This window comes from Amphiura filiformis, chromosome 4, assembly GCF_039555335.1.
Source record: "Amphiura filiformis chromosome 4, Afil_fr2py, whole genome shotgun sequence".
Lineage (NCBI taxonomy): Eukaryota > Metazoa > Echinodermata > Ophiuroidea > Amphilepidida > Amphiuridae > Amphiura > Amphiura filiformis.
In genome coordinates, this window is record NC_092631.1 from 59387143 (window position 1) to 59400741 (window position 13599).

Genomic DNA, 13599 nt, shown 5'->3' on the forward strand with positions numbered 1-13599 from the left:
CCATGTTACTTAGCCAGTTGAAATCATGATTTCTACTGGGGTTACATATATGCCATATCATTATTCCCCTACCCCCTAGCCCCTTCCCCCTCAACGTTCAAACATAGTTCACCTGGTACCAGCATCTCTCGCTGGATTCCATTAGCAATTCCCTAGACGATGTATGCATTGCATTGAGGAAATTGAGGTACATCGGTTCAATTATAAAAAGCTGTTCAAACTAATCAATTATTCAGCCATTAGTACATTGGGGAAATAGAATCGGATCTTCATTATCATTGATGCATGGAAGCATCCGTGTACACAACCAATTGTTATCATTATGTAAATGTCTAGTATGTTTGGATAGGGAGTTGGCTCGGGGAATAAGGAGATCACCCATCGCTATATCTATAGCCCAAATTTCCTTAAGAAATTTTAACACAAATTAGCAGTTTTTACCAAATTTCCAGGAATTTAGAAATTTTTGACAAATTTTAACAATTTTGGCTGAAATATGGCAAATTTGAGCTATTTGTCCGAAAATGTAAAAATTTTTTTTTTGAAAAATGACTCTGTATATACCAAAATAGGCCAAGAAACGGGGGTCCATTGGTATACCAAATGGCCGGAAATATAACCCATGTTTGCAGCAAATCCCTGCATATTTTAAGCTGCTACCATGTAAATTACAATGCACATATATATATTTCTTATGTGTTTAGGTCAATGTAAGGAAAATTAGAAGAGCAAATTTTAAAAAACAAGGGAAACTGTTCAAAATTGGCAAAGTGCGAAAAATTAATGACATGAACATTTTCACTTTAATAGTACTCAATATGATATGCTGGATGATAGACAGTGGGTGATTACACATGGGAGGTTGGACCCGCATTAAAACGCATTCCTAAAATACGGTTCAATATGATCTCCTCTTATGCGTGTAGACTGCATTACATCATGAGCGCCCTACATGCACACTGCATCGTGCCATAAGCACCCTACATGCACTGTAATGCATTTACAAGATTTAAACATGCTCACTTACATGTACGAGATCATACCCCAGATGCAGAGTCAAGCAGTGTAGACATTTTCTATTATTGATGTGCATCCTAGGAGATCGCATTGATATGTTTTAATGCGAATCATTCCGCTTTCATGTGGAGTCACCCAGTATCATTGATAGTGTGATTATTAGATCTGTCACATACTGATTTGATTTAATTGAAATTTGTTTGTTGCAGAAGTTTCCAAGGTCGATGAAGACTACATCGAGAGATTCCTTGGAGATTTGAACCCTCTACAAGAAAGTAGATTGATCCAACTCAGGGAATGGCTGAATGAAACAAATAAGGGCAAGGTAAGCTTACTATGTGAAGATGTCAAAATGTTAGGGATGAAGTGGAGACCTAGTAGGGCTCAAGGGGCAAGAGAAGCAATTTTTTAGCCTTGCTGAAGGGAAGATAGGACTAGGGAATCAGGGTAAATTGTGTTTGTTGATCTGGCTCATGGAATGGCAGAATGAAACAAATAAGGGCAAGGTAAGCTTACTACTGAAGATGTCAAAAGGTGAGGGAATGCAGTGGAGACCCTCTCGTAGGGGCTCAAGGGTGATTGAAGTGATTTTCTATCCTTGCTGAAGAGTTCTGGTGAAGATATGACTGGGGAAATCAGGGGAAATTGTGTTTGTTGTTATAGTATTGCATGTAAAAAAGCATAACCTGGAGTTCAACCTGGTTGAACGTGAGTGCCACATTACTGACAATTTGAGATAGAGTGCTTCGTGGAGCTAACTAGCTTTTAAGATTTTATTCCACTAAATCAGTCTGTGAGTGGCTTCAGGATCAAGTTTATCACACCTATTATAGTGCCAACTTTGCCGGAATATTGTGACAAATTGGTGACAATATTAGCAATTTTTGTTTTACTAGAACAAGTATCTTTTTATTCAATTCTATGCCATGTAAAAGAAGTGGAGTCAGATTGCAAAATATTGTGCCGTTACTCGAATAGCAATACAATTGCAATTTCCCGACTAGACAAAGCTAGCAATAGTGAAAGTCTTTATTCCACAAACATGTAGATCAGCCCTAGGGCCGCTCACAAATGTAACATAAATTACTCGTACAGTTATTGCAGTGTTCATTATGAAGTGGTCTGTCAATTGAGCTATTCCATTTAAAATCCACACTACCCCTGTGGAAGATATTGTAAATATCTTTCACAAGGGGGGTATGAATTTCAAATAGAATGAACACACCAGGCAGCTCCATTTGAATTTCATGCACCCTCTGAGAAAGAGTCAACCTGTATCTACACTACAGATGGGGTGAGTTTCAAACAGAGCTGGTTAATATTCTGTAATTCGATTTGAAATTCATACTCCCCTGTGGAAGATATTTCCAATATCTTCCACAGGGGTAGTGTGGATTTTAAATGTTACATGAGCTATCTGTGTCAAGTAAAGTATTGTGTTATGTGAAACTCTGTAGATTCTCATTCAAGTGGGTATGTTGAAATTAAGATTGAATTCAAATTTGATCAACCAAACATCTACACTAGGATCCAAAACATTCGCATCTAATAGTGCACAGTTCTTTAACCCCAATACATTTGTGCATTCATTGAATGACCTTTGAAACTTTGGGTACAAAAAAGTCATCCTCTGCAACTTAAAGTCAAATTTTGTACTATAATTGTTTAATTGAGGTTATTGGACTACGCCATTGGGATGAGGCCATTGTGGTTCATAGTGCTATTTTGGACAGATGAACCGAAATTGCGACTGAAACCTTCAGTCTTCAACTGGGTTGTGATGCAAATGACCTTCAGCACCGTTAACTTCTTTAAAGGCAAGGCAAAACTTTCTCACTACTGGGACAGAATCAGAAAGGACATAACACTATTGTCATCTATACCGGAAGTTACCGGTACTCGAGGTCATTTGCATCACAACCCAGCTGATGACTAAAGGTTTCAGTCGCAACATTGGTTTGTGTGTCCAAAATAGGTATGTCTGGTTAACCAGATATATTTAAATCTTCGTTGTGAAATGTGATTCTCATGGAACTGTAGTTGCAGACGATAATTCTTCTACTTCTTACAACAACAACAAAATCACACTTTCTAAATACAGGAATTTGCTGACCACTGTGGCCCAAGACACACCATATAAACTAAGTACCGGAGAAAAACCTGATTTTGGAAGCCAAAAAACGCACCACGATTTTCCAAAAATGCAAAAAAAACATGATTTCCCAAAAAAAGAAGAAAAAAAATTAAATTTTTTTAAAAGATGTAATGGACCCTAAATTACTTATTATTGAACCCAGAAGAAGTAATAAGAAGTAATTTAGGGTCAATAACTTTTTTTTTTTTTTTTTTTAAAAAAAACCCCACAATTGCACCCAAAAATGCAATTGCGGCCGCAAAAAAAACGTGATCGCGTTTTCCTCCTGTGCTTAATATAAACCATATAGAAACAATCAGGGATTTGCAGCTAAGAAGCGCACACCCTATGCAAAACTTTTAATCTGGTTACTCCATCTCTGGATAAATAATTTAGCTTATCAATTTAGATAATTGATATTCAAATTTTGTTTTCGCTCCCCAGATGCCAAAAGATCAGCATTTATTACGATTTCTGCGGGCGAGAGATTTCAACACGGAGAAGGCGCATGAGATGATCACCTCGTCACTGGCATGGCGTAAACAGCATCAAGTGGATAAGATACTTAGTACATGGACACCACCTGATATACTCCTTAATTACTTCCCAGGAGCGTGGCATTTCAGTGATAGAGGTAAGAGCGGGTTCCATTGATCAGTCGAGCCCATAGAACAGGGTGTGTATTTCTTTGTTGCCTAATCCCTAAATTGCTTATACCTGACATGTATCCCAATTACTTCAAGCGATGAGAAAATTACTAGTGACCTTTGACATACATCCCATGCCACCCGTCTAACCCCAATGCAAACTATAAGCGTAATCCCTAAATTGCTATTGACCCTGACATACATAGCGTGGCATAAACAGCATCAGATGGATAAGACACTTAGTTCATGGACACCACCTTAAGGGCAGAGTAATGGGAGAGAACATGGACCTTTTCGAGCATCATTATTTCTGAATTGTATCTCCAAAGTATATAAAACTAAACATTTTTGGAAAGGAAATGAGTCAAGGAATCCCATGGTGACGTCAGATTTTTTCAAAAATCTCGAGTTTTTGATAAAATCACAAAAAATCACTTTTTTACCCCAATTTTTTTGTGACAACTTAAAAAAAAATCAGTTCGGAGTAAAAAAAAATCAGTTAGCTTTTAATGAAGAAGAGACATGAACTTAGGGAAGGTTTTTTATTTTTTTGAAATTGCCTCGGTTTTCAAATATTCAAAAAACATGTGAAAAAAGCAATATTGTCATTCTATTCAGCTAAAAATTGCACATAATGGTGTATATTTTTGTTTAAAACAAATATTTTGAAAAAATGAGAAAACCTTCCCTAGACTTTGATGTACTCTAAACGATAGTGCAAAAGTTTACCTTTTGCTTGCATATTTTTCGAGTTATCTTGTCACAAAAATCGTGCAATATTGTCAAAAGTGAACTATGAGAAATCGACGTTTTAGTAAAAAATGTCAAAATTATGCACAAAATGTCCTTATATTTTAAAACGGCAAGACTTTCACGCTTGTAAAAGCTGTATCTGGTGCATGGTCTTAATATGCATCTTCTTTTGCAACAATGAATTTATAATGTCTGCTTTTAGTGCGCCAAAATTCAAAATAATTAAAAATCCAAGTGGCATTTTGACTGCAAATTTGTGTTTTGTTTACACCGCATTTGCGGCGTTAAAAACATACCGAATGCGCCTTTGACTGCGTTGGACATACGCGCAGAGTTGTGCCGCAGCGATCACGCGACTTCGACCGAATCGCTACGTAATCACAATATTTCGCATTCAAGCATTTCTGACTCATTATTTCCGCCAATTTACTAAGCTGTCTTGAGCCATATGACTTTTTAGAGTTGAAAAGAGTGAAATGAATCAAGCAAAAATACGTGTAAATATTAACAAGTTGTATTTTATCAGTTTCAAGTGAAAGAATAAATCTCAAATTCGGGCGTGGACGAATGTGTCTTCCATTACTCTGGCCTTAAGGTAGTATGAACGGCTACGGTGTCATGCTCAGATTTGCTTGAAAATGATACAGAATGTGGAGATGGGTGAGAAAAACTCACCTGCCAATTTTTAATTTTTTCCAAAAGAGCGTTTTTGACTTACGTAATTTTTTGTGATTGGAAAACCCCATAGACTTTACACACGGCATGTTTTTGGCGTGTTGCCAAGTTCTTCAAATCAGCTTAATTTTTGAAAACAAGTAATTTGTTTAAATGTGATTTTCTCTCCTTTATACCCACTGCATAAATCTGGTTTTAATTTATTTTATTGCAAAACTGCTACTTAATAATAGACAGCAATTTTTTCCAAGATATTGGCCTTAACAAAGGAGATATAAAATAGGAATGTTTAGTGTCTAACCGATATGATCGGCAAAATAATAATCGGCCCGATTTTGTCCTTATCGGTATCTGATCGGTATCTGAATTTTTTTTATCATTTACCGATTTCCTATACCGATTTCAATAATGTTGTAGTGTAACTCAAATCTGTTAAAAATACATTATTACTGATCGTCAGAAGCCAAGAATAAATAAAAGTTGATGTCATCAGACCACATTTTATCAGTAAAATGGTTTAAATGTTGTTCCTAACTTACTAATTGGGTCAATTTCCTTGACGTTTGCGTTTTATTTGATCCTCTGGCTTGGCATGAACATGGGGAATACCCCGTCTAATCATGATCATCACACCGCGCCGCGTGTATTTATTGATCCATGACGTGATGTAACTTTTCGATCATTATTTGGGTATTGTTCTTCAATGTCTGTGTATGGTCCAAATTAATAAAATAATTCCAGTTCAGTTATAGCGTAAGCGATAGCGTATCCTTTTATGTTTTTCTGTAATCAAAATGCCAATGATAATTGACGAATTCTGAGCTGAAATCTCCATTACACACGCGAGGTTGCATCCTCTTTCGGTCTTGGGATCGTTAGCCATGTGCTCGCCTGATGAGCAAGTCGGAAACCCATTAAAACGTGTCTCAAACGTCGATCGTCATCACAGGGATTCCCCTTCACGTCACATGTTATTGTCAATTTGATCAGGAATCGCCAATTGCATGGTTATGTTGGAAGTCCGTAATTGATAATTATAAATTCCCCAAATCAAGAATAGAAATATTATTCAATAAGAATTATGTTCAGGAGATGTTCAATTCATTCGATTGATGAAGATATATGATAGCCTTGGATGAGTTTTGCATCATAACGCAGGTAATGGATGTCAGTTTTAAGCTCCGAATTTGTCACCCTTGCATACGATGAATGATGTGTTTTCTATAGGGCCTACCTGTGCGGCTTATACAATTTCACTTCATATTTTCAAGACCTGTCTGCTTATCTGACGTACGTGTTTTAGTTAGCTTTTTATACACAAGAAAATACAGTAAAACATTAACTTTGTGACCATCTAAATCGACAAATTCTGCTAGGGCACTAGCTTGTTTAAAAATTTAAAAAAAATCGGAATCGGAATCTGATCGGGCCGATTTGGAATCCAAATATCTGTAATCGGTATTACCGATATGAGGCTTATCTGTTAGACACTAGGAATGTTAGTACTTTTTTCAATTTTCTTGACTTTTTCTAGAAACACTAAATTACCTAAATTCTAGAATTTTTTTGGAGCTAACTATAGGTCCAATTTTAACGAACAAGGTGTCATATGAAAGGTAATCAAATTTAGAAAATTCTCTCACCAGCTTTTTTTAATTAAGTGTTTCTATTTTAAGTTATAGGTGTTTCTAAATTTCCCTAAAATCAAAAATTTAAAAATTAATTTTCTAAAAAATAAAACACTTTATCCAAAAAAGCTGGCGAGAGAATTTAGATATTAAGCTTATATACACCATCCTTGAAAGTTTGGAAACCATAGCACACTCCATGTTGGCAAAAAAAATTATAATGTGGAAAAATTTAGGTAATTTTCAAAAAATAAAGAAATACATAAGAAATGGTAACATTTTTATGAAACTCTAAAAATAGCTGGAGTGAAGCCTTATCTTTAGTTTGTTTTAAGTTTTAAATTAATACACAATTCCAATTTGCTATTGTGGCTATTTTGCTGCAAGCTTGATTAGCCGTTCATACTACCTTAATTAATTCCCTGGAGCATAGCATTGCAGTGATAGAGGTACTAGTGGGTTCCACCTATGTAACACTTATTCAGACTATAATCCTAATCCTTTAATTGTTAGTAACCCTTAACCTACATCCCATTGCAATTTCTATTTCATTTGTTCCCATATTCGATGTGAAGGCAGATTTTAAGATGTGGGCTCTCACTACATTAACAATCATGATAATATTAAACGGTACTTAAAGGGCATGGTCAGATTTTTTGTAATGTATTTTGTACTTCACATTGACATGTATAAAAATAATCTGATCTCCAAGTTTTCAGTTAAATTGCACTAGCGAATTTGATACTTGAAGCAAAAATGTGTTCCACAACATCCCATAGAACGGTATGGTTGTATTGCACCATGGAGGATGAGGTTATCACTTTTATCTGTAGCATCTAAACGGAACATATTTCAGGCTTAAAACGTGAGCTTTCTGATGCCATTTTGATAGGATGAAGTTTGGGATGAGTTTGTCAGTCTGGACACACCCCTTTAAAATCACAGACAATTAATCGCATATTTACTAGACTACTTTTTTGTCAATTCCTCCAGTGTAATAATTTATGGACGTCTCTGCATTTGAATGACAAAGCCATCTGTACATTTCAATTACATTTGTATCTGCATTATATTGAATACTCAACAACAAACAAACATATTGAACACCTGGGTAAAAAATGAAAATAATTAATATGCAGTTAATGAAGGAGAATTAATTAAGTACCGATCGTACCAAGAATATTCCATTAGCTGAACTCTAAGTAAAGCTTAATAGCCGGAAGTTGATTAGTGAACAAATGAATTGCTACAGTTGTACCATACTAGTACTGGTTGTTATATAATAGAGTTTGACATTTTAAAAATTCAGTGTTAGACCATGAGTGTGCACTCGAGATATCAAAACACTGAAATTACGCCAGCTGTAACACCATGTTGCCACCAACTATGGAATGAGACCACATTGAGTGCCTGACAATACAACATTGTGGATTTCCCAGAATGGATTTAACCATTGCTACACCAAAAAAATCTGTAGATATTGATCGTCATGTGAACACAGCTAAATTGTTGAGTGCATCAGAATAGCTTGAATGTAAATTGTGAAAGGAAGAGGTCATTGGTTTTTTAATCTGTATGTTTTGCATACATTTTTGTTTGTTTGCAGTAAATACATGAAGCCTTTATCAATGTATGCAATGCATCAATTGATAATTGATTAATAGTATAACATTGCAATATGACATTTCTGGTATATTCTATAAGCATGTGAAGTATATTCTGCAGTGTTATGAAGGTGGTCTAATGGTTAGGGTACTTGAGATCCCAGGTTCAATTCCAATGGAGATTTGCTGGAGTATTGGAAAAGAAGTCTGAAATTAATTGGCACTATGCCATTCTCCCCATTGTACATTTAGAATTAGCTAAATGAACTACTCTGCACTTCTGAGGGGACGTTAATTAAGCGTTATCATTTGGTTCAACCTCAAGTTCGGTAGTGATGGTAACGCTTTTTCCCGGTAGCGCGACAAGCGTGTCGATTAAGCACTATATTATACAGTGGGATGAGACCCCCATGCGACAAAAAGTGGGGTCACCCCATTGATTTGAGCTGAAAAAACTCACATCAAATCAAACTTTTATACTCAAGTGCTTCCTCAGTAAAGGTTTTTTAATATCCTTTACACAATATGTACTGAAATCACAAAAGATATGCCATGCAGGAAGACCAAGTTTCATAACCTAAACAATTTCATAACATTGAAGAAAAATAAATTGTACAACATCATAATTGCAGCTGCAATTGATGGTGTGTTCAGGGAATAAATAAGATTGGGAAGCGTCACTCGAAGATAAATGTAATAAAACTATGGATGCCGCCATTACCCTGCCACCGCGTAGGCCTGGAACACTACCGCGATTTCTACCGGCTGCATCGCTACCCGTGCTCGCGTTCAAGAAATAAAATTACCCGTGAAAATCACGGCTTGCTGCAATCAAGGTTAGACCTTTTCAAGCCTGCAACAGCGTATTTTTTCAAATGTTGAATAGCTGTTTTAATACTTTTAATAATATTTTAGCGCATCCATTAACTTAATTTATTAAATACATCAAATCGACCAACAATCCCACTCTCCAGACCAAGATTTATACAAGTAAAATACTGTTTCAATCACAAAATTAACCTTGATTTCGCGCCTACACGTAAGACTTGGCAATAGTCTATTCAGATACCGCTTGTCAAGCTCGAGGTGATTGACCCTTGATGATTGACAGTCGGGAACGCGTACTGTTACGCTGTAGTCATGGTGCTGGGAGCTGCTGGTTGCGTTAGGTGCTGGCGACCGTCGAGTCGACGGTCGCCAGCACCCCTTTTCCCAAGATGGCGGCTCCCATGCTGGTACCAAATTTGTAATTCCCGCAACTTCTGTATAGCATACCAGTGGCGTGCAAATTTGGCCAAATTTGGAGAATCGGCGAATCACTGTCAGCCCCTTGGTGTGTTCATTTGATTAGTATTTATGATGCAACCAAGCAAAATGAGTCAGAATCAATTGGCATTTCTTTCTTTTTTTATAATTTTTCAAAGTATACATTGTATATTGATCAACCAATAGTCCAGAAAAATACAGCACTAATATTTTGAATTAATAAAATATCCTGTTTTTCAAAATGAAACATAGCTAAATCCTAATCCTTTAATTAGTTATAACTGGTCAATTTTTTTATTGCATTTTTGACCCACCCACCCCACACACCCTTTTTTTCTTTTTTTTTGGGCTGCTTTGTAGCCAAAATTGTAATTTCTTTTTGTATTTAAAAAAAGCAATTGCATAGGGCATGTTTTAGATACAGGTTGGTTTTGCCAATTTTCACTTTGTATAAAACAATGACATTCATTTACCAATCTGTAGATGCTACATGTACATTTTGGTGGAAATAATAGCATCTTTGAACTACAAGAGCAAGAGGAACTTAAAAAAAATAAACAAAGCTATAAGCAAATAGTAAAGGATTTTAATGGCCAAATTTAGCCACAAAATTCCACAGTTACAATTTGATCACATGTGTAAATATAGCCTGACCATGCATCCCTCTTTGATCACCATTATACAGTGGCTTATTGGAGTCGCGTTTGCTCAAGGCTACTTATGACGCAGGAATGAGGGTGCGTTGTTGAAATTGATTTTTAGATACGGTCAAAAAAAGTGTACATCTTCTTTTGTATTTTTTTATTGTCTGTAATATAAACATGTATATCATACTACCATAGGTTATCAAGTCCGTGGTATTGAAATTTACCGCATATTGTACATAGCATAGTCTTTTATTGAGCATGCAAACGATGGAAGTTGACATCTTGCAACAACAGACACGCATCACTTTTATCGTTAGTTGCCAGCTCTTCTTAACCATACTATTTTTCAACCATTCTATTTTTATATCAAAAACAATTGTTTTAAATTCAAATTAAATGAGATGTGATCAAGCTGGGGTTTTAGGAATGTGAATGTCTTATTTTTAGCACAAAGTATTTGTGGACTCAAAAACAACAAGTGCTTCACTGCAATTTGATCCATTGAAACTATTCTCCTGTATAGAAGCCATATAGCAAGACTTTTACAGGTTAAACTTTAAGTTTGTTATTTAGGTTTGCCCATTTTAAACTCAACAGATATAAGTAACTCGATCAAAAGTTATCATTCGGTAAACTTTTTTGTTCAAATTTATATAATTTGGATAACAAAATTTTCTCCCAATGATTTTGCTAGAAATGTGCAAAAATCCATAACACAGTAGAGACTTTCACAAGTCCTTGGAAACTAAACCGCCAATATAAATTTTATAGGGATGAAAATCAACTAGAGATGTGGAAAGCGTGATGTTTAGCACGTACCATTTCAGTGAGATTTCAGTGAGATTTAGAGACTGATCTTTTCCTTTATTCAGAAAGCAATGAAAGATTATTTATAAACCAAGAACAAAAAGTTACCCTTATATTTACAAGCAAAGACAGGAATAGGTGTGCTTAAATCTATTTTATAAATAGTGAGGATAATCTGTTTTTGTGTTGTTTTTCCTAAAAGAACATGTAAAGATGTGGAAAACCTTGATAACAAAAGAGTGGAAGCATCTTGTTTTTTTACTCACAGACATCTAAAATTAGCTAAATGTTACTGAAAATAAATCATGATTTATAGATAGTGAGGAGAGACAGATACTGGCAAACCTGAAGAAAAAAAAGCGATATCGGCATTACAATGGTCAAAGCATCGTTGGACAGTTGTAGCAAATTTGGGAACAATTGTTTTATTTTGTGCTTACAAAATATTGTTTTTATGTTTTACTACAATAAAAAAAATTTATATGTTACAAATTATTCAATTATTTAAAATATTTTAATGGTCATGTTATTGCACTAATAAATATGAATAATAATTGAAGCAATTTTCCTGATTGGTCAGAGGTCAGCGGTACCAAAAGAGTCCACAATGCATTGCAAATTGGCTTATTGGATTTATCTATTACTTTGTAAATTGATGTGTAAAATTGTAAGAACATAATGCCACCATGTTCAACATTTGTACTGCTTGACGGTAATCTTGTTAGTTCTGTTTGATTTGGTTTTTTGGTTTGGTTAATTTTGGTTTTGAAAGTGATTGGAATGTGTGAGTGTGAGAGAGTCGGGTGGGTGGGGATGGGTGTTGATGATTGTTTGTGTATTTGGGGGTGTAATACATGTTAACCTACAACCGAGGACACCCCTTTGTTTGCAGAGGTCTGCAGTAGGTCACAATTGCATGCCAGATGCATATTAGAGATACACCCATAATTGTGTAGTAAATATATCAACTTCTCTTGGTAGGCGTATTTCGTACTGTGTATCATGCGCAGCTATGCACACAAAAAGTCTACTATTTTGGTCCCCGGTGTGTCGATTAAATGTTGTTTCAGATGTCCTAGAGCAATACACAAGGTTGGTGCAGGATGGTGTGGGGGTGTTATGTGGAGTGTGAGTATAGATGGATGGGGGTGTATGAGTCAAATTTGGCACTTCCCTATTGGTAATTATGAGTTACATAATACCGGGCAAGTTGTAACAGGGCTGTTACTTGTCGAGGTGGCCAGTTGTAAATTTAAGCATTTTTGATCAAATCCCATTTGTAGCTAGGCACTCTTTAACAAATTTCTAATGAATGGTCAAACACTTAGCAAAAAAAATTTTGTAAGCCTCCTGGCAAGTTGAAATGCTGGTGGACAAGTTCTTAAGGGATCTGGAATGAGCGTTTCAACAGTAATTTTTGTGGGACATGAGAGCACATCAGACATATCAAATTGCATTCTGAATACGAAGAATGTCTTTCTGATATCAAATGATTTTCATTTTTTGAAATTCATGATATAATACAAATTTTATGACAAATTATTAAAATTTGATATTTTTCACATTTTTGATATGTAATAGTCCTCGAAGTAAATTTTATAAATCTAATGATATATTCTTAAAGTGTATGTAGCTGGGAGGAAAAGCCGACGATCAATTGAAAATTTTGACCTTTCATATTGAAGATATGGATTTTTTGGGAAAAAATCCATATCTTCAATATGAAAGGTCACAATTTTCAATTGATCGTCGGCTTTTCATCCCACCTACATACACTTTAAGTATAAATCATCAGCTTTATAAAGTTTACTTGAGTACTGTTAAATATCAAAAATATCAATTTTAATCATTTGCCATAAAATGTGTATTACATTGCGAATTTCAAAAAATCAAAATTATTTGATATCAGAAGGACATTCTTCGTATTCAGAATGCAATTGATATGTCTGATGTGCTCTAATGTCCCACAATAAATAGTGTCCAAACGTTCATACCCCACCCCTTAACCATAGCAGCTGGACAAATCTGTGCTGAGGGTTGAGTTGATGGACAAGTTTAAGTTGGGGTGCATTTGCAACCACATTCAAACTGGGGAGGTTTGTGTAATTTTAGAATGTGTATGGGGGTGTGTATGAATCTCCACGGTTGGAAACTCCATACTTGCATTGAAAATGTGATATGATCAAGGGGAATGAGTCACATGTCAACCCTGGTCGAAAATGAGTTCTACATTATGTTTCTAAACAGGACATTTAGAGTTTTCAGAAACTGAAAACCCCATGTTGATATGACTTTTCTTTGCAAAGTTACGTCAATTTATCAATCGATGAAAACAATATAAAACAAAAGAATTTTAACACTTTCTTTGCCAATAACTCAAAATCAGTATAAGTGACATCCGACTCATTTCCCTTGATCGAG

General features: G+C 35.4%; 1 protein-coding gene across 1 annotated transcript in view; it reads left to right on the top strand.

The window, feature by feature from the left end:
• LOC140151137 (SEC14-like protein 1) overlaps positions 1 to 13599 on the top strand; it is a 92495-nt gene that overhangs the window by 57511 nt on the left and 21385 nt on the right. Inside the window, exons 6-7 of the mRNA XM_072173358.1 lie at positions 1227 to 1342; positions 3596 to 3785. Coding sequence (XP_072029459.1) covers positions 1227 to 1342; positions 3596 to 3785 — 306 coding nt within the window. The remainder of the gene's footprint in view (positions 1 to 1226; positions 1343 to 3595; positions 3786 to 13599) is intronic.